This window comes from Protopterus annectens, chromosome 9.part0 (genome assembly GCF_019279795.1).
Source record: "Protopterus annectens isolate FY-2018-M chromosome 9.part0, PAN1.0, whole genome shotgun sequence".
Taxonomy (NCBI): domain Eukaryota; kingdom Metazoa; phylum Chordata; order Ceratodontiformes; family Protopteridae; genus Protopterus; species Protopterus annectens.
In genome coordinates, this window is record NC_056743.1 from 1592322274 (window position 1) to 1592343819 (window position 21546).

Below are 21546 nucleotides of genomic sequence, written 5' to 3' on the forward strand. Positions count from 1 at the left end.
CTTGCTGTGTAGTTTTTGTACATGTTCTGCTCGTAATAGCCTTCTTGTTCTACTAGTCAGCTGCTTCTTACTGCCCTTGTCCATTTTTGAATTGCAAATTAGTTTTGTTATGTTGTTGTTGTTGTTGTTTGTCTTTCGGCTTTTCCTGGTAAGGGGTCGCCACAGCGGAACTCCGGTCCACTAATGACTGGCAGTAGATTTTTACGAAACGCTGAGGTGCCAGCTCGACTCCCAACCTTCAACGAAGGCACGCCCATTTTACGCACGCATGTCTTTCAAACGCTACCCAACCACGGGGAGGACATGCAGACTCCACACAGAAGGCACTCCCAAGCCCAGCCGAGAATTGAAAGGGAGAACCTCTTGCTGTGAGGTTATTATATTATATTATATGTCCTTCAATATCTCATATTCTTGTCCCTGTATAGTTTGGTGTTGAATTTTTATTTTCCCTCATAATTTGATTTCTTCTTGAGATGGTACATTGTTTAAAATGAAAATGAAGAGACCCTACATAAGCCAAGAGACAGTTTTATTATTCCACAGATATCCACTGTTTCACTGCATTAATTATGCAAACATACTGAACTGCAAAATAAAAATAATCTCTCACTAAAGAGCATTGGCTGTGAATATCATTAAAAGCACCTCTAGATTTTGCCTTCAGGTGGAAACAACACTATTAAACTGCAGGCAGCATCTTTATCCATGTCAGATTAATGGAAAAAGACATACCTGTTTGCTTATTCTTGTTGCATATTATTGTCTTCGTTTTCATGGAGCTCTGTCCCAAGGGCATAAGCCAATGTATTTGCTGCCAGGATTAAATGTTAAATATACAGCAAGAAAAAATTATGAAGGTTTTTAAATTATTTACACAAATAGCAATGCATGTTGATACCAGTAATCAGGAAGCAGGAGTGGTATCTATTTGACAGCTAATCTGTGAAATTCCATTTAAACTAAAATTATTACAATTAAAGTGCTCAGCATGTGAGCATAGGCTCTCATACATGCAGAAACATAATTATTTTTAAATGGGTAAAACTTCTGCAACACACTGCCTCTTAAAATATTTTATGAGTATTTGTTGTAAGTGTTTGTTATTAAAATATGATTTATGTCACAGATTCCTTGGCGCCAAGCACTTGCACACTCCAGGAGAACTTTCTGTCTGAAAAATACTTGGCATCAGAGCTGAAGCCATATTCTTTGCAGGGATGCATCAATCATAACCAACAACTTATCCCTGATGTTCATGTGATCTGCTTGCAAGAAGGTACCTTCAATCCATATAGGTAAATACGAACCTATGCCAACCTATGTTTCAATGTTTATGAAGTTCTCAAAACACTTACATCAGAGGTTTGGATCTTCAAGATAGATAACATAAATGCATTTAAGAGAGATTTTGTGTGTGTGTGTATTTATATATATTAAATAAAAAGATGATAAAACACTCTGTTTGTATTACATGGAAGAATATTGTTTTGCAGACCAATTTGCTTGTTGAAAACAAAGCTGTACCATAGTTCGAGTTTAAAGAATATGTCTACAGAACTACTCAGAATAACAGTCTGAAATCAAAGACAGTGTACAAATCAGTTTTATTATGAAGGGAAAACAGAATTGAATTTTCATGTTTCTCTGTAATAAAATATAGAATGAATGTTATATATAATCATTGTGGCTTGCCTATATAGGATATTGGGACTTAATTCCCCAAAAATACAAGAGCTCTACTATTAAGGTGAGAAAGCTTGGAACTGCTATAAGACAGAAAACAGTGGCTTGTAATGGTTTTCCTTTGAATAAGTGAAACTCATTTACTCGAGTAGCTGTTTGTGCGAACTGTAAGACTGAAAAAAACATTACCGAGTCACAAAATGTCGAAAATAGGATAGTGGAAAATCCTTTTTCGACATATTTCGAATGTCCCCGCACACCACGTAAATCCAGTGCATTTAGTGATACATAATTGATCCCAGAAACCTGCCACTTTTAGAGAAAAGCACTGTATGGAACAGTAATTGGTTCTGTAACAAGCACATTACATGTACGTCACTTTGGCGGTTTAAAGAGGATAATTCAAGTGCAATCACATCTATATAACAAAACCATTCCACCTCCAGATATGTTCGATACCCTAATACTGCTATGAGTCAAACATCTTGAAAAGTTACCCAAATCAGAGCACTGTGTTAAAAAAGAACAGTGTTTTGCAATTAATTTCACAAACCCCCGAGCCATAAATTCAGCCCTGTTACATAACAGCCTTTCAAAACAGGCTTCCTTATCCATTAGTCATTTCCATTTAGGGGACGATGGTAAACACAACTGATGCGTAATCCATAGATCATCCACATGGTTTTGCTCCAACTGGATGGCATGTAACACATCTAATAAGTACAAATGCTTCTTTCCCATTAAACTACGTAGCCTTCTATGCCATCCTTCAACGGCATTTTGGCTACGGGGATAGCCCATTGTGCAAGTGTCATCCTGATTCCAGAAGGCAATTTCAAATATTGGTGGCAATCTTTCGGAAGTTGTTCCACGCATGCTGTATCTACATGGTCTACCTAAAATGTAATTCTCCTTGAAGAAAATACATAGTGGCTTTCCATTCTCTGGCATATCTGCCTCAATTTCAGCAAAAGTGCCTGCTATGTCCTCTGGGGAAACAAATGCCAGTGCTGATATTTCTTTGCAAAGCATAGCAAAAGCAACATTACTGCCAGTTTCAGCAGCCAAATGTAATTTCTGAATCTGACGCCAGACAATCTGGCAGAAATGAAACCAGCAGCCCTTTGCAGCAGACCAGCTTAGATGCTGTTTGATACAATTAAAAGTGCCCATTCAGAATCAGTGAGGACCATATTAGGCAACAACTGCAGATCATTACGCATGCATAACTCCAAAACAATAGTCCAAAATGTAGCATAACACTGCTCAGATTTATTAGGCAAAATGCCATACACCACCGGTACAACTATCCGACTATTTGTACTATCCAACGCACAGTGTATACTATATACCTGGCAGCATTCCGAGGTGCTGATCGGAAATGTACCATCTGCCATTATGTATTCAGAAATACAAAGCATTCTCAAGTTATCTATGGTAGTTATGACTACTAAGTGACTAGCACTCTCACTATCACTGCTATGCTGCACAATAAAGGAACCATTCTTAATTGGTAACATGTCAGGACTCAAATCCCACAAAGAGCGCATTGCTTTAAATGTGGCTGCTTTCTGTTTGAATTTGTGTCTAATAATTGTTTGTTTTAATGCTATGGTGTTAGGTAATTCATTAATGACATGCGACGAGGTAGTGGCTAACACTTCAGACACCACCTTGCATGGGTCTTCTATAAGAGTGTTCTGTTTGTCATTTCAGCTGGTCGCGAACCCTAAATATTTCTGTTTTAAGTACATCAGGAAACAAAGTGCTCCGCTAGGATGGCGTGCAGGGTCAAACCAACAACGTAAAACCACCAACGACCAGCAAAAACGATAGTGAACACAATATAATAAAGATTACTTTATTATTGCTCCAAAACCATATTCCAGACCGGTTTCGGCTATTCAGCCTTTGTCAATGGATACAAAAAGATTTTTTGGTGTAAAATAAAACAACCTGTATTTATAGCAATCTCTAATTGCCTTGAAACAGTGGTATAGCCCATCCTAGTGGATGGAGTATCCAAATACATGTCTCACCTAAAAAGCAATATTTTTGGTTATATATGAAGACTAATGTATGCTTATAAATACATAGAGTATGCCCCTGGCTTTTCACTATGGGACCTGTATGCACAAAGGATTTTTACAAAACTTTGCTTTATAATCCTTGAAAATATGATATTTTCTATTGTTTAACATTTTTTGGTATCATATGTTACTGGGTGAATGCTTTGCTTTTTAGGTGAGACATGTATTTGGATACTCCGTCCACTAGGTTGGGCTATACCACTGTTTCATGGCAATTAGAGATTGCTATAAATACAGGCTGTTTTATTTTACGCCAAAAAATCTTTTTGTATCCATTGACAAAGGCTGAATATCTGAAACTGGTCTGGAATATGTTTTTGGAGCAATAATAAAGTAATCTTTATTATATTGTGTTCACTATCGTTTTTGCTGGTCGTTGGTGGTTTTAAGTACATCAGGGGTATGATAGTGCTCAGTACTTTTTAACAACTTGTATCCATCACATTCCCCTTCTGTAACACATCTGCCTTTACATCTTTCTTTATTTTTTCATATGCAACACCAATATTGCTTGTGATTTACAGTCTTTTCCTGATAGTATTGATAACCATCTATTACCAACAGCTTCCTTCCTTTCTGTGTAGTAGTGGTGACATACACAGCATTAATTATTCCCGGTGTATAATCCGCCATACCTGCTTCATCAACCTGTAAGGATATACATGACATGCTGTTATGTTATACCATATGCACGTATTTCACATTTAATATCTGTCTTTCTGCTATTTACCTGCTTTTGTTCTACAGTCACTTGATATGATTTCCAACTCTTGTCAGCTAAGCTATGGAGATCTATGAATCTATCACGGACTGGGTAGTGTACCAGATATATGTCCTTAATAGTGCAACACTGCTTTTACTCGCTTGCGTTTGTGCAAATCTAACTTGTGCGATTGACAGTCAGTAGTTGATTACGTGTAATTTGCACATTTTGTTTCTCAAAATAATGTAGTTTTTGCAGACATACTTTTGATTATGTGCGTGTTGATCATATGCCTTTCTACTAAGTAAAGGTAAAGCACTTGCAACAACTGACCATCCACATTTTCCTACATTTAAGGTAATAATGTAAGATAAATACCTAACCTGTGATGGGGCTTGGAATTGAAATGATTAATGTATTACAACCTCTTATGTCAGAAGTTATCCCTGGTGGAAAGAAATCATAAATTAGGGAATCAGCACCTGCCTCAATGTCAGTCAGAGTATGTAATACACTTAGTTTTCTTAATTCAAGCCTGGAAACTTTCATAAACGATGACTATCAGTTCTTCAGGGAACAGCGTGATTCAGTAAGGATCCTTTTCTTTTTTTCTTTTTTTTTTTTTTTACATTTTTCTATTTGGTTTTAAAACAATATATAAACAAATCGATTATGAAACAAACAAATAACTATTTACTTAGGTCCATAGCTGATCAATACATCAAAGTTATACATAACAACAATTAATATTTTTCAAGCAAGCTTTTTAAATTTAAGCCAAGATTTATATGACTGTAATATTAGAAGTTCTCATCTTTATAGTATGCAATTCACTACTGCAAACAAGTTTTGACATACTAATAAATTCAATATGAGAGGGGGTTGTGACAATGTGAGATATTGCCAGCTATGCCAGGAGGAGTAAGGCAGTGGATGTGTAGCATATGCCAGCATAGCTAGTTGGAAGTTTGTAAAGAATTACACGTGTGTATCAAACTGATTTGTACAGATTTGTACAGATTTGTACAGATGCTTTTGCTGAAAAATGTATTTGTAAAGCTGCTTGTATTAAAAATGTTCCAACAGTGTGCCCTGCTAGACAGAAAAAGAAATATACATGTATTATTATAACTGTTTAAATGTATAAGTTTTAATAGTGGATACTGGAAGAGAAGAGGTTAATCTCAATCCACCTGACTCTTGGAAAATAGTAATACATTAAATTACCGGGCCTAGGCATAAAGATGTTATCTCATAGTTTTGAATGAAGCCAGAGATCCAATGTCTGTAAGAAGTATGCTTTGTTAGCTCCTGTAAGAAGAGTGGAAGTGTTTATGGTTGTTTGACATTCAGGAGCTGCAGCAGATCTTAGCAAGGCTCTGTGTGTGTGTATTAATGACACATGGGTGTGAAATCCTGGCAGTTTCTACAGTGGGAGGTCACATGGGAACCAAAGGTCAGATGACCAGATGAATGTGATGTCATTTTGTAATCTGGGACAAAAATAATGTTTTAATACTAGATGAGACTGGAGGGTTGTAGCAGTCTGTTTCTTGGAACCTGACATACAAGGATCTCTTACTCACTTCATCTTGCCTTGCTCTAGTAAGTGACTAGGTAATAGTAACTCTTGAGATCAGTCATGGAAATATAGTGAAATTAGTTAAGTATTGTTTTTCTGTAACTGGTTGAACCTATCCACCTGTGTTATTTTTAATATTTCCTGTGATTGAAAATTTGGCATTTATTATACATTTATATTTAGTATTTCATGCTATTTTATTATTTATTATTAAATATATTTATACTTTTCATTGTGGCTGGTCCATTAGAGAATATTTTAACCTTTGAGAGTACTCATATCTGTTTGGTGACTCTGTGGCCACTTTTTAAAGTCTTACTGTATTGGTCAAACTACCATTCATATTAATATTAATTTCATTCAGTATAATTGGGTACCCTTGTAACAGCCTTAGAGTAGCTGGCTTTGGAGTACCAACCTTATAGTCTGGGCAAAAGGGGGCATAGCCAGTAAACCTGTGCCAGCCTTTCCCAGGTGTGTGTGTGCGTGTGTGTGTGTGTGTGTGTGTGTGTGTGTGTGTGAGTGTGTGTGTGTGTCCGTGTGTCCACGTGTGTGTGTGTGTGTGTGAGTGTGCGTGCGTGCGTGCGTGTGTGTGTGTGTGTGTGTGTGTGTGTGTGTGTGTGTGTGTGTGCGCATGCACATGCAAATCAAATCTCAGAGAAAGTGTGTGTCAGCTACTTGGAGCAGGGACACGAAGCACTGGTTTCACAGAGAAAGTGGTAGAAGACTTGCCTTGGACACTCAGCTGAGGATTTAACTTTGCATCTGTGCCAATGGGGAGCCTTACTGGGGATCTAGGGAGAGACAGAGAGAGAGAAAACCAGAACCTGGGCTGATTGTGTTCCCTGTGTGCTGTTAAGGGAAATTGTGCTTGATGCAGAGAGCTGCATCTGAAAATACTTGGTGTATCTATTTTTGTTCCAAGTGAATATCCATCTCCAGTGTCAGTGGTGAGGATTCAGGTCCCTTGATTACTCGCCCAGAGAGGGGAAGTCACAGGGGAAGCTTTATTTTCCAATTTTTAGTAATTACATTTCTGGCTATAGCAAGAATCGACCAAAGAAGAGGTGCTTGGGTTTTTGGAATTATCTCAGGAATTGAAACATTAAATAAAACTGAAGATTTAGAACTATTACATTTACCTGGCCATAGAGCTTGAATGGAGTTATTCATTTCTTTCCAAAAAGGGAGATGACTACACACTCATATACCATATGTGTCTAGCTATTATTTCAGAATCATATCTTCAGCATTTAAATCTATTTGATTTATACATAATTGTAACTTTGTTAGGAGTGACAAAAGCTCTGTGTAAGAATTTCCAAGTAAAAATTTGCCAATACAATGAAGAATGTTTTTTATCTGTAAAGTTTAACATTATTTTCTTGTATTCTTCAGTGAAGTCTTCATTGTTAATTTTTGAGGAATAATTCAGATAGGAAATGTCTAAATATGTCAAATCTAACATAAGAATTTTATAAATTTGTGACAAATATGATTTATTATTCATTCATTACTACTGGTACTGCGGTGGTGGTGCTGTGGTAGCGTTGTCGCCTCACAGTTAGACGTTGCCCGTTCGATTCTCAGTTAGAGCGTCTTCTGTGTGACGACATGCATGAATGGGGGTTCCTTTATTGAAGGTTGTGCATTAGGCCCGGCAAGCCAGCATGTAAAACTCTAATGCCAATCATTAGCGGACCGGAGTTCCGCTGTGGCGACCCCTAACCAGGAAAAGCTGAAAGACACAAATTAATTTATTACTACTGATATTTATTAAAAATTCCAATAATTTAAGTAATTATTTCTTATCTAGGTTAACTATCTTTTTTATCTCTGTGTTCACAAAGTCTCTAAATATTTGTAATGTTAACCAGTTCTCAGAATTTTATTTAACTAGGGAATTTGAGAAGACCGTGTAATTCTATTTACAGAAAAATCTTTTAATAGCCAAATAAAACTATTAGGTACTATTTGTTTATGACTGGTTGTGATATTTTTTATTATTTACTAATAATATTTCTTGATGTATTTGTTTCCATTTTAAATCATAAGATGAATTTATCCAGAATGCTATAACTTTTACAATTGTTGAAGTAGCATATAATTGAATACCAGAGAATCCTATTCCACCATTAGCCCAACCTTTTCTGTGCCAATCAAAGGAAACTCCTGGTTTATTAGGATGCCAAAAAATTTTAAGTAGAATATCATCAATTTTTTGGTGGAGATAGTACTAAAGAATGTAAGACAAACAATATTTTAGGGAGAATTGCCCTCTTAATAAGCATTGATTTTTCTTTTGTGGTAAAAATGAATTTGTTCCAGTTTGTGAATAAACTTAAAATTTTATCAACAACCTGTTGAAAGTTTGTATCATTTCTTTACCATTAGACATAATGGCTATACCAAGGTATTTCATTTGATTGCTATTGCAATTGATGTTAGAATATTTTTACATGTTTTTTTTAAATTTTTTATTAATTAATAATGCACTTGTTTTATTATGATTAAATCTTAAGTTTGAGATTTTGAGATTAAAATAGTATCAGGAAAGAGTTGAATCTTTAGTTTGAAATCTTCTTTGTTTTGATTCCACTAATGTTCTTATTAGATCTAATACTATTAGCAAAAGGTTCTATAGTAAAGCAAAAAGTAAAGGTAATAATGGACAGTCTTGTTTTATGCCTTTTTGTAATTTAAAGGAATTAGAAAACATCTATTTTAATATAAGTACAAGAGTTATTGTACAACTTAGAAATTAATGCAATTAGATCAGGTGAGAAATTATACAATTTAAGTGTTTTAAACAGGCATGATCAATTAACTGAGTCAAAATCCTTATCTAAATTGAGACTAATGATAGAAAGTTCTTTTTTATTTTTCTTTGCATAGTATATTAATGTATGCATTCTTATTATATTATCCTGTACTTGTCTATTTAAAATAAACCCTATTTGATCATTGTTAATTAGCTTAAACATAAGTAGATCAATTCTGTTAGCTAAAATGGGCATGGACATCTTATAGTCCACATTTAAGAGTGAAATGGGTCTGTATGATGAACACATTGTAGGATCCTTATCTTGTTTTAAAATAGGTGATATAAGGGAATATTTTCATAATGGGGGGACTTCAGCAGTTGTTTTTATTTCTCCAAAGACCTTATCTAATATTTTAACTGCATCATCTGGATATATTTTATATAGTTCTGGTATAAGACCATTTAAGCCCGGTGTCTTATTTGTTTTTAACTTTTTTATTTGATCTTTTATTTCTGTTAAAGTGAATGGTCTATCCATTTTTTTCTTCACTTGTTATTTTATTATTTATATTTTCCCTTAGAAAAGCTTCAACTATATCATTATCTAGGTTATTTGTATTATTATGTATATTTTCATAAAATATTTGAAAGCCCTCAAGAATACCTTTAATATCTGTTCTTCTTTTTTTTTATTATTTAGATGTGTTATAATTTTTATATGATTTAGTTTATTCATATTCTTTTACCTAACAGCAAGTTTATTCAAGCTTAAAGGGTTTATTGAATATGCCTAGAATGTAAGTTTTTCCAGGTTTATTGAACTTTCTGATTTAGAGTTTCAACGTATTTTGCATTTAAGTTTTTAAGTTCAGACTGACTGATAATGTAATTTGATTTTAGATTTAACTTTAATGTGTCTATTTTGGCCTGTAGTATATTCAGTTCTTTGTCATATTCTCTTGTTTTAGTAATATATTGGCTTGTAACTCTTCTATTTAAGTAAGTCTTTAGTGAATCCCACAATATAACAATATCAGATACTTCACCATTCATGTTTATTTCTAGGAAATTTTTGATCTCTTTAACATACTAATCATTGAATCCTTTTATTTTAATAATGTATGCTGGTAATATCCTGTGATGTATTAAATTGTCAGTTTTTTTTAAACAATATTAAATATTATAGCACTGTGGTCTGATAATAGATATAAAACTACTGAAACTTTTCTAATATGTGACAGCAGATTGTTTGAGACAAAATTTTATCAATATTTGTTTGTGTTCCATATCTATATGAATAATGGACAAATTGAAGTGAGTTTGTTTTCCTTAGTTCATACATGTCCTTTAAATTCATTAGATTTACAAAATACATTAAATGTTTGGCTGAAGATGTGATTCATAGCTTTCTACCTGCAGTGGAATCTTTGTCGACAAAATACAATTAAAATCACCAGCCAGTATGACTTCACCTTTCATGTAGTAGGTTAAGTAATTTTTTGCATCTTTAGCTCCAACCCCTGTAATCCAGTAAGAGTTCACCAATGTATATAGTTTTCTGTTCCACTCAAATATAACAATGCTTAACATATCATTTTATCGACATAGGTAACTTTTACTCTAGGCATAAGTGGTGAGTTCTTCCATAAAAAATGAGGGTGTCTCTTCTTTTAGCTCAAAAGCCCACACCTGCTAAAAAATACATAACTTTTTAATGAAAGTTTATTTACATCTTTATTAAGTAAATGTGTTTCCTGTGAAACACTATTTGTGCTTTATGTAATTACAAATATTTGAACAGATACCCTGTCTTTATTGGATCATTCAATCCATTAATATTAATAGATATGCATTTAAAATCAGACATTTATATAAGAGAAAAAAAAACTTGGGTATAATGAAATCACATTTCTGTACAGAACTTATATACTTTAAATATAACAATATGAAATCTTCAGCTATGGGCAAAACCTTTGAAACAAATAAAAATTACCTAATGATATAACCCTAAAACATTCTACAATGGAATAATATATTCCTAGTTTGTTGAAAAACATGAACAGACCTCCTCTCAAACTCTCTGTTAGACTAACAAAGTTTAGCTCATGCTTCTGGTTCATATCAATGTGTCTCATATTTTTGGTATGCATCATCTTAAAAAACCCTGTCAGTGAGTTATTATGAATAAGAAAAGTTAAACAACAGGTGTTCAGAATCTTTATTATAAGTTGACACAACTGAATATCTCTACAATCATCTTTCCCTACACCTCACATTATCTCCCTGTTCTGCTATATGGAGGAAATCAGTTGCTATTTTCATAGTTTTTAATTTATAGGTCAGATGATTTTATATTTTTTCTATTTTATTTACTATGTGTGCAGTTGTTCATAGGATCATAAGTTCATATATTAGTACCAGGCTAACAGTCAATATGGACCATTCCAAACCCAGCCAATTGCCTCATGTGAGAATCAATTCCTGCACCTTGTGCCTAAAAGGTGAACACCTTATCACTATGCTAACCTCCCACCCTTGTAGACATGTTTATATTCTTTAACTGTACACATATTTATTCTGACCACTTTTATTTGTATTTGTGTATTATGTCTTGTGCTAGTTTTATATTTTAGCTAGAATCCTAGTGTATAGTATCATATAATAGAACATTTATACTTACCCTTATATATGTGATACTCTTTAATCTGTTAGAATAAGTCCTATTTTTTCTTTAAATGTTATGTCTAATAGTATGTGAACAAACATCTGAAAAATCTTCCCTTTTAAAAGTAAAACTTTCCATAATAAATTATTCTGAGATACTAAGTTTTGTTATCAGAGACAATAACAGAGAAACACAATCCTATTTTTTATCAGAATTCTATAGGCTAGTTAGTTTGTAAAATATTCAAAACTAATAAAAAGATGTTACAAAAAAAAAGAATTCTATAGGCTAGTATATAAATTATCCTTTTGGTATACTGCAAGCATTCAGAACTATGTAATAAATGACAGTGGTTTATTAAGCAATTCACTGTCTTTTGCTTATTATCTAACTTGTATTTATTGACAGCTTAGCATATGATTCAAAATATTATGATTATTTACTTTTAGACAGGAAGAAGTAACCTGTTCTTAGAATTCTTAGAAATCCCACAGCATCACAGACGTACTCATGACTCCAATTAAGCTGCTTCAAGCTGGTCCTCATGACAAACGCTTAGAAAGGAACAGTTTTTCAGCTACAGTTCACACAAAAATGCTCATGAGGGAATCCAAGCCACCTCTACATTATACATCAATCCCTCAAACCCTTCCAAATCACTAAAAAACAACAAAAACATTTCAAAGTATGTCAACCACCAAAATGCTATTGTATTTAAAGAAAAAACATTTAATGATTCAATGAGCACTATTTGTGTGAGATGAGTATAAAGCAGACTGTCATTTCTGAAAGGAGACATAGCATATAAGCTTGCATTAAAGGAATGACAGTTATGTGTGATATAGGTTTAACTTGTAAAAGTGTGAATGTTACTTTAATTATTTGATGTCATTCCATGTAAGAAACTATATTTTTTTAACTTTGTTTATAACATAGCATAACTTTCCTGGGTGCTATTGCATGTCAAGTATACTATCAGTAGCAAGCATTCATAACTATGTGATAACTGACAGTGGTTTGGGATGCAAGTCACAATCTTTTGCTTATTATCTAACTTGCATTCTTTGACATCTTAGCATATGATTCACAATATTATGATTATTTACTTTTAGACAGGAAGAAGTAACCTGGACAGTTCTTAGAATTTTTAGAACTCCCGCAGCATCACAAAAGTGCTGATGACTCAATTCTTTCAGGCTGGTTTTCATGATAAGGGCTTGAAAATGAACAGTCCGTCAGTTACAATTCACATAAAAATGACAGCAAGTGAATCCAAGCCACCTCCACGCCATACATCAATCACTCAAACCCCTCAGAACTACCAAAAAAAACCCCAACAAAAAACATTTCAAAGTATTCCAACTACTAAAAAGCCTTTACACTCAAAGAAATAACATTTAATGATTCAGTGATTCAGCAAGCACTATTTGTATGAGATGTTTAATATAAAGCAGAATGTAATTTTTTTCAAGGAATAACAGTTATGTATAATCCAGGTTTAACTTGTAGAATTGTGAATATTACTCTAATGATTTGATATCATTCAATAGTAACTTTGGTACTTGTGTATTATCGCAACCAGATTTCCGAAGTCACAGAAATGGAAGTGTTTCTGCAAAAACATGTTTCTTAACCTTGAAAGTGGTGTGTAAGCAAGTAATTAGTAGTGGGTGACTTTGGGTATGAGGTCTGAGGAGGAAAAATGGTCAAATTTTTGGCTGCTGGGGGGAGTGTCTCACTTGTTCCACGAACTGCACAGTGCTACACTGCATTGTAATTTCCACATTCCTGCGCACAACCTCAGCAAAGGCAAGATAGTCAGGGACATACCATTTAATTCTTGCTGTATGACATGCATGCTCAAACAGCACTCCCAATAAAATACATTACAGTAAGTATCTGCTGTAATAACTACATTTGCAATAGTAAGACGGAACTCTGGCCTCTTCTCATCTTTGGACTGTTGTCAACATCTATTATCTTCCGGTGTAGACCACCTGCTAATCTCTATTCTTCCTACTCTTACAGAATGCAACCATTACCTTAAATTACATGTGAAATAGCAGCATTGTAAATGAAACTCACTTACCTAGTAAAAGAATGTCATACGTAACTACAATAACTCAAAAAGTACAATAACGCCAAAAACATCACTACTTCTAACTTCTTCTATTGAGCACGGAATCAGCTAACATCATTCACCCTCATAATGTAAAATTATTAAGAATGCAATGGTTCTTTATACATTGATGAAAACTACGGTTAAAATTAAAGGTGTACCCAAAGCAAACTTTCTGTCTCTGTGTTTTCCTTCTGTGAACAATTCCTTCTACTCTAGTGAAAATATTCCAACAGACACTACAAGACTATCCATGATAACTCAAGTGTGCATCTATAAGGCACGCAAAACAGGTAGAGGATTTCTTAAAGTGTTCCTGTTCCTGAAAGAAATGTAAACTTTTTGGTCAGTAGTAAGGACTATGATCAGCAGTATTAAATGTTTCAGGCAAATGTTTGTCTGCAGGCATGCGCTTTTTGCAACCGCGAAAATCTGGTTGCGATAATACGTAAGTACCGTAACTTTTATATATATAAAAAGCTATATTTTTATATGTTATTGTTTATAACATAGCATGTATTTCCTGGGAACTATTACATATCAAGTATACCATCAGTGGCATTCTACTGGACCATTTTAACCCAGAATGCAACTTAACATGGCTCTTTAGTGTCATTTGTTGCATCTTGTATTATATTTAATAGTACATTACTAAACTATGCCAAGATATCAGAAAGTGTGTCACATAGCATAAATTTCATCATAATAATGATTAACTTTTAATAAAATTAATAGTTTAACCATTTAAACTCTAAATGACAATAAGTGGTGTTAATTTCATATATAGCTAAAAGAATCAAACTCTAACATTTTAAAAAGAGAACTAATAACCATTTGAAGTAGGGAAAGAAAGAAATAAATGATTGACTTTGTAAAATGTAATATTCAGCACCTGTTCACATGTATTCAAGCACTTCTTTAAATTAATACAAATTCATAACCATGAAATACATTGATTTTCATTTGTCCTTCAGCACTGTTTTTGTCTTTTATTAACCAACCATCTCTTATTGCATTTCTCTTCAAAGAAGTATATAGATTCCAGCCCATTTCTTCTATTTTTTTGTAGGATTTTATTTTTCTGTATAAAGTCCTTTGCATTTTCCAAGGTGTTAAAAATCTTCTTTCCTACTGGAAAGCGAATGCTTATTTTTGCTGGAAGCAAAATTTGTCCTTTAATGTTGCTTTTTTTCTTTAAGCATTTAACAAGTGGAACACATGCTTTTCTTTTTGACATCACTAATATTGAATAGTCATTGTCAAATCTTATGGAATTTTCTTTAATTTTAACTGGATAATTAGTCCATGCAACTTTTAAGATTAAATGCTTATCTTGACTTGAGAAAAATCTTATGATCACTGACCTTGGTGAAGGTATTTTTTAAAGATGAGTTGGAAGTAGTCTATGTGCCCTTTTTATGCCAAAGGAAAAAGCTTCAGGCAGGTTCAAAGTTTTAGGCAGCCAGTTGTTAAGGAATTGAATCATACTGTCTCCCTCTTCTTTTTCAGGAATCCCATTATATCCTGACATTATTCCTTCTAGATTTGTTCTCTAACTCTTCTATTTTTTCCTGGAATAAGTTATTTTGTTTTGCAACTGTCAGACCCTCATTAGTAAAATCTGACCACAAATCAATCACCTTCAAACTGGCCCTAACACCAGAATTCACAAAGGGTGAAGTCTGACTAAAAAACTTCACCAAAACAAAATATACCCTCCTAGGGGAAGGTATAAATGCCTTCCAAGCCCCACCCTCAGCTGGAAGTGATAACTACACCAAAGCTTACACTACAGCCCTGTACAATCACTTGCACAAGTGTATAGACTCAGCTGTTTCAGAAAGAATCAAAACCAGAGCCCCCAGTAAAAACAAGCCGGCCTGGTGGACATCCAGCATCAACAAACTTTAAAACAAATGCATAAAGTTGCTGTCTAAGAAAACTAAGGTGAGGCCCCTACAATAGAAAAGCACCCTCCTCAGCCTCCACAGGAAACTAGGACAACATGTCAAATCCTTTAAGGGTAACTTTGAGAAAAATTTAGCAATCACAGCCGAAGATAACCATAAGGCCTTTTACAGCTATGTATGTAGCCTAAAAGGTAGGACCCAAGCATGGGCCAAACTAGTGACTAACAGTCTCACACACACTGATCCTGCAGTGATAGCAAACCTGCTAGCAGACAGATTTGGCAATAATTTTACTCCCTTATCCCCTCCAATCTTATCACAATCCTTGCCTCCACCCCCCCAACCTTACATATCTGAAGAGCAGGTCATTAAAGCCTCATCTAAGGCAAAAAAGACAGCCTCTGTGGGACCAGACGGCATCACAGGCTGTCTTCTATACAAACTAAAACATGAACTAGCATCACCATTAAATACCGTATTCAATCACAGACTACCAACAGGCTTTGTTCCTGTGGAATGGAGAACAGCAACCGTAATTCCCCTCCATAAAGGTGGCATAGCAACAGACCCAGGGAATTATAGATCCTTAAGTTTGACCAGCCTCATCTGTAAAGCCATGGAATGTATCATTATGGCTCTCATAAAAACATAGGTGACCTCCAAACCCTGGAGTCAACCCAATTCAGCTTTATCAAGGGTGGATCCTGCCTGTTAAACCTGGTGGATTTCTTCAGAAATGTGACTGGGGCCAATGACAAGGGCAAATATCTGTGTACAGCATACCTTGACTTGGCAAAGGCCTTTGACACAATCCCACACTCAGGGATTATCGATAAACTTAGCAAACCGAATGTAAGATAGGTTTCTAACTGCATCACAAACCGGTCACACACTATCAAAGTGGCTGACTCCACTTCAATCAGCAGACCTGTCACCAGTGGGGTGCCACAAGGGTCAGTGATGGGCTCCCTACTGTTTGGTATAACGACTGCAAACTGGGTGCAATTACTAAATCCCCAAATGATGTCAGTATACTTCAGGATGGTCTTACTTAGACCAACAACTGGTGTCTTAGTCATGGTCTCAAACTGAATGTAAAGAAATACATCATAATTTCCTTCAGTAAAAGCAATGTCCCTTCACAGTATCAGATTAACAACATTACCTTATGTACCTACGAAGTGGTAAGAGATCTGGGATTACAAATAGACTGCAACCTTAACTTTGACCACCATGTGTCTACTGGGCTTTCTATATAATACACTTTATTGGCAAAGGCATCGTCCATAGAGCAAAGGAGGTTATAACCCCTCTATACTCATCACTAATCAGGCACATAATTGAGTATAATACCCCTTTGGCCATATCTCTCCCAAAACATCCCTAATGAAACCATCCTTCTAGGGGATGTTAACATTAATTGGCTGAACCTCTACAATTCACACTCACTACATCATATTAATCTCTACGGATTTACATAACTAATCTCCCAACCAACCCACGCTAATGACTCACATTATCCTAGCTCCCTGATAGACTGGATACTAGTCTCTAATCCCTGTAGATACCATAATCTAGAAACACTACCAGACTCCCTGAGCGATCACTCACCTATAAAGGTACACAGATATACCACCCATCTCCCAAAGCCACACCGGATTATCACTTTCCGCAAACTCTCCAACTTTATCCCAGATACCTTTTGTACCCTCCTCTCTAAAGTGAACTGGAACTGCTTAACACAGCTTCCACTAGACAAAGCAGTAGAAACCTTCAACTCAACTTTCCTTAGCATTCTGAATTCTCTAGCTCCACCCAGAAAAGTTTGTGTAAAAACAAATATTTCTCCCTGGCTATCTAAAACCACCCATACCCACATAAAAACTAGGGATAGAGCTTGGAAAATATGGGTACAAACCAAATGCCTAACTAACTTACAAAAGTACAAAGAACTAAGAAACCAAACTAAAAAACTCATCGACAAAGACAAAAAAAAGATTTTTATTATAATCCCCCAACTACATTTAAGTCTAATCCCAAAAAATTCTGGAATGCATTAAACCACATAATACATCCCGGCACTCCTACATCACCTAATCCCTGTCCTGACAAGTCACCAGAACAGACTGCCAATATCTTCAATACGTATTTTATAGAAACAATTTCCAAACTATTTAATCCCAGCCACTCTGACAATAACACTCCCAATCCCCCTGAAACCCACTCTATTATCAACTCATTAAACCCCTTCTCACTCAAACCTGTCTCCACTTACTATATCAAAACTCTATTCTCTCAACTCAAACCATGCTCTGTATCTGCAGACAACATCCCTTCATATTTTCTCCATACTGCTGCACACTCCCATGTTATCCCTGTATCTGTCCTAATAAATCACTCAATCTCTGAATCAACAGTTCCATCTATCTGGAAACAATTTTACACTCTTCCTGTTCATAAAGGAGGTAACTCCATAGAAATTGTTAACTTCAGACCAATTGCTATCCTCACCCCTCTCTCTAAAGACCTAGAAAAATGTGTACATAAGCAAGTTATGCACTACCTCTTACAGGAAAACTTGCTCACTCCCACACAGCATGGCGTTTGCCCCAAGCATAGTACCACTGCAGCTGTACTATCCTTTCTTAATACCGTTACCCAAGCCAAAGACAATAATAAACTCATATCTTGCCTATTTCTTGACCTCTCAAAAGCTTTCAGCACTGTCTCTCACTCTCTGCTACTTAACAAACTCATTAACCTTAGCTTCTCCCAGATACAGTTGCATGGTTCTCTAGCTATCTCTCTGACAGACTGCAGTCAGAGAGATGGGACAGTGTACTATCTACCCTCCTTTCTGTTAGTACAGGTGTCCCACAAGCATCCATTCTTGGACCACTACTCTTTAATATTTTCACCAATACACTTTACTCCTCTTGTCCTCGGTCAAATATAGTCCAATATGCAGATGACTCTCTAGTCATCACTATTGCAAATTCACCTTTTGAACTCCTTTCACCTACCCAGACTTCCTTTAACTCAGTACAAGCATGGCCCACAAATTACCAGCTCATTCTTAACTCTACAAAAACAAAATTGCTACTTTTTCTCCCTAAAACTAGTAACCACATCAAGACATTATTTTCCATAATGTTTCTAAACAATACTCCCATAAAGGTTGAATCAAGCACAAAACTACTTGGCATTACTATTGACGATCAACTAAAATTTGATTTACACATTTACAACTGTATCAAAAAAAACATCAGAAGCTAAGACTCCTGTATAGGAACAACAAATTCGTCACAACAGAAGCTAGAATTACTCTTACTCATGCGTACCTTCTACCATGTTTGACTTACTGTTCCCAAATACTCACTAATCTAAATACATCCCTACTTACCAAACTGGAATCAACCTATCACAAGATAGCAAGATTTGCTGCTCAGCAAACATGTAAAGCTCACCACTGTCTCTCCCTAAAATACCTAATCTGGCTAGAACTACCTCACCTGCTTCTTCAATCTCAGCTGCAAATCATTCACTCCATTCTATATCAGCCATCCTTCTGCCCTACTCTGGCACCTCTCATCTCTAACTATTGCCCTACCAGGCATCTCCGAAGCTCAACCCAAGATCTGTTAAAGGTTCATAAACCCAATTCCAAGGCAGGCTGTAATCTATATAGCTATCATCCCTCTATTGCATGGAACAAACTCCCACTAGACATAAGGAACCTTACTCACCCCAGACAATTTAAATTAGCTACCAAAGACTACTTTAAAAAACACTGGGCCTGCCACTGTTCACAACCACCTTGACCATGGCCAACTCTCTGAAATGTATAGCAGTTACTCACCACCTAACATAATAACTTACTCCCTTTACTTCCTAAGAAATTCCTAAAGTATTGTCTATACTCTGTTTAGTATTGTTAGGTAGAGTAACTTCGAAACTAAAACACTTAACTTCCTATGTGTTACACTTTTTATGTTTTTTGATTTGTATTGTTTAATCTTGCCAACTACTTTACCATAATGGTAACCTTTTGTATATTGCTATGAGTGTAAAAACTGTTATTAAATTGCTTTCTATATTGGAGCTTTTCTCCCCGGGCCTCCGCTGAAGAAGGGCTTTAGCTCAGTCAGACACTCCCAGTCAACAAATATAAAATAAAATAAATAAATAAATAAATATTGTCAAAGCACCTGCAGCAATTGGAGAGACCTCAGAGGTTTCTAACTAAGAAGTTCAAGGGACTCCAGGACGTGCCTTACACAGACCAACTAAAGTCCGTGTCACTATACTCAGTATCATTTAGACTTCTTAGAGGTGACTTATGCCTAACTGCAGTGGTGGTGTTGCGGTAGCGTTGCCGCCTCACAGTTAGACGTTGCCCGTTCGATTCTCAGTTAGAGCATCTTCTGTGTGGCGACATGCGTGAATGGACGTTCCTTCATCGAAGGTTGTGCGCTAGGCCCGGCAAGTCAGCACGTAAAAAAAATCTACTGCCAATCATTAGCAGACCGGAGTTCCGCTGTGGCGACCCCTAACCAGGAAAAGCCGAAAGACACACACACAGAGGAGACTTATGCCTGGCTTACAGAGCAGTCTCTGACCAAACATAATGAATTTGCTGAACATCCTTAAATCAAACGGGACTAGAGCTACCTATTCCAGGGACCTAAATATGGCCTGCAACTTGAATAGGATGTGCTGGATGGACAGATTTGTCTCACAGCAACTGCCACATCTTTGGAATAGGCTGCCAATTTATGTGAGGCAGAGCACCACTATGACACTGTTCAAAAGGAACCTGGACTGTATATGGGGCACTGTAAATTCTTACCAGGATAGTGCCATAACCCTCCTGGACATGGACAGTCATTACTAAATACAGTCCTGGGTATTGACCAGAGTATGTTTGGTATTACATTGGGATGAAATGGCTAGGCTTGAAATGACCTTCAGGTCGATAGCCTAATTATCTCCTTTGATCCTATGATCCTATGAGCCATAATTTAGATTTGTACAAGATATTTTATTTATACCTAGGTATATATCTACTTATACAAAGAAACCTAATCTTCATAGACAAGATCCAGAGCTAAGAATTGCTGAAAATATGATAGTGGAAAGGTGAGGGTCAGAATGTCTGCAGGAAAAATTACAAATGGAATGAAATGGGATATATTTGTCATCACTATTACACTGAGTACACTTTTGTCTGCACCACTGCAATATGTATATATTGCATATTTGCTTGTGCGCACCTACATAAATATAAAATGCAAACCCATATTGCTATTATATTTCTGCTTCAGTGCTCTGAACTGCATTTGTTCTTGTGTTTATGTTGCCATCTGAGATATTTGTAAACCTAGTGTAGCATTTGCATCTCTGGTACTAATATCTGTTCATGTATTGCCTGCATATTTTAATTATTTTATATGTTTAATTACTAATGACACAAGGCATCACTGAAATATGCACATTTATGGGTGACGCAAGCAGTCTTTGTATGTAGTAAATAGTTTAGTGTTTCCATCTGTAAAATGTATACAGTTCTGTGTACTCTTCCTGGTGAGCAGTTGTGTTTTATAGACCTTGATGCTTGTTACTGATTTTATAATAATTCAAAACAACAATGGTGGCACAGTAGGCGAGAGATATATATTCCAATTGCAATGTCCATATAGAATACGTGCATAAAAGTTCAGATTACAAATTCACCATTACTGACGAGTGTTCAAACCCAGACTTCAGCAATCAATTCCGTGGAACAATAACTTGTAAAGCACCTCAGTAATAACCCAAGCGTTCAACGGAATAGTTTCAAACCATTTATTAGGACAAAATCGGCAAGCGCTTTCAACTAGGTCTTCATCAGGCCGTTACAATTTCAAACAAGCAAACACTTATATTTATAAAGAATGCATTGCAGCACTATGTATGTCATATCCTGTTAACAATACTAATGCAGAATTATAAGATATTCTTGCATTTCTCATCGAAATAAAATACAGT

The 21546-nt window shown here is 35.5% G+C and overlaps 1 protein-coding gene across 2 annotated transcripts in view; it reads left to right on the forward strand.

The window, feature by feature from the left end:
* Window positions 1-21546, forward strand: part of LOC122812201 (transforming growth factor beta receptor type 3-like) — a 715443-nt gene that overhangs the window by 151439 nt on the left and 542458 nt on the right. For both annotated transcript variants that reach the window (XM_044084533.1, XM_044084534.1), the window contains exon 2: window positions 1130-1298. In XM_044084533.1, the coding sequence (XP_043940468.1) occupies window positions 1130-1298 (169 nt within the window). The remainder of the gene's footprint in view (window positions 1-1129; window positions 1299-21546) is intronic.